At 34.0% G+C, this 1373-nt stretch overlaps 1 protein-coding gene across 1 annotated transcript in view; it reads left to right on the top strand.

Annotated features, from left to right (window-relative positions):
- The window catches only part of sik2b (salt-inducible kinase 2b), a gene marked incomplete at its 5' end in the record, with an annotated part of 38527 nt that overhangs the window by 6464 nt on the left and 30690 nt on the right, over positions 1–1373 (top strand). Inside the window, 1 exon segment of the mRNA XM_014005251.1 lies at positions 19–82. Coding sequence (XP_013860705.1) covers positions 19–82 — 64 coding nt within the window.

Below are 1373 nucleotides of genomic sequence, written 5' to 3'. Positions count from 1 at the left end.
ATTCTCTCCTTCTTTCAGGTGATGGAAACGAAGAACATGCTGTACTTAGTCACAGAGTATGCCAAGAATGGCGAGATTTTTGGTGAGTTGTCTTTTTTTCAGTGTTAGATCAGTCCCTTTCTAATGATTATGTTGTTTTTTCAGTCTTGGCTGCTCACATTCTTCATCAGTGTCAAAGGCTTTTGAGTTTGATTTGCTTTCATAAGTATCCCAGCCCCCATCTCAAAGGTCATATGATTGGTAGAAATGTGAAAAAAAGTCCTGATGTGACCTCTGTCATATACTACTAGTATTTTTCAGAATGTGCTGACATTGTCTTCTCAAAAAAAATGACATCACTGATGGCTTGTAAAGGCCACAGAAATGCAATCTCAAAGTGGAAAAGGTTAATTTATACCAAAGGTGCTGCAAAATCATCTGCAGATAACAGGTTTACTACCTGAATGATCATAATTTTACACAATATCAAGATTACTTTCTTTGTACTGCCAAGTACCAGTGTATTTTCTTCCTAATAAAATGACAGTTAAATTCTGTTTGCATGTTGTTTGTTAAATTATTGTCCAGATTAAAATTTAAAGTTGTTTTTTCTCAGAATGTCCATTTTTTTGCACTTTACATAGAACTTTGTATGATAGAACAGGAGATAAACATGAGAAGCTCTCAGCTTTCTCAAGTAATTTTACTTTCAAAGTCAAAATCTAAAAAGTGAAAAATATTCATCACTAATATCAAAATGTGTTGTGATTTCATGATTTAAAATTGCAGAGGATAAGCAAAGTGCTAAAATACTCAGAATCTGGAGGGATAGGACAGAAAAGTGTATTTCTATGAATAATGTTTTCAGATGCCTAAAAATGGTTTTGAAGAAGAGTTTGAGTAAAAAAAAKAACTGAAAAACTATGCAGTCTTTTACAGTTTCCACACTTAATTTCCAGAATTCACTGTGAAAGCAATACTTTCACATAATTCTGGAAATTTGTTAWAAACCACAACCACTTAATCTCCTAGAACCATTAGAATCAAATTCAGAGCTTCCATAGATATTACAGAAACAAATCTTACACTGTGCATTGGTGATGTAAACAAATCCCAGCAATTTTTATTCTTGGTCATGTTGAAGTGGTTTAATATTCAAAGTGAAAAGTTTAGCCATTCTCTGCATGTCAATTGAAATGTTATGCACTGTTTTAGTGTGAAAAACAAACACCGGTGCAAGCAAAGACAAACAAGTCAGAACATAGCAAGAATAGGACCTGAAGATAAAAATTTATCTTGGTTTTCCATTGCACTGGTATGAGGTATATCACTGCCACACACACACACACACACACACACACACACACACACACACACACACACACACACACACA

The sequence above is a fragment of the Austrofundulus limnaeus genome, unplaced genomic scaffold (assembly GCF_001266775.1).
Source record: "Austrofundulus limnaeus strain Quisiro unplaced genomic scaffold, Austrofundulus_limnaeus-1.0 Scaffold29, whole genome shotgun sequence".
NCBI lineage: Eukaryota > Metazoa > Chordata > Actinopteri > Cyprinodontiformes > Rivulidae > Austrofundulus > Austrofundulus limnaeus.
Note: the sequence above shows the minus strand (reverse complement) of the source record. Positions and strands in the feature narration are given on the sequence as shown.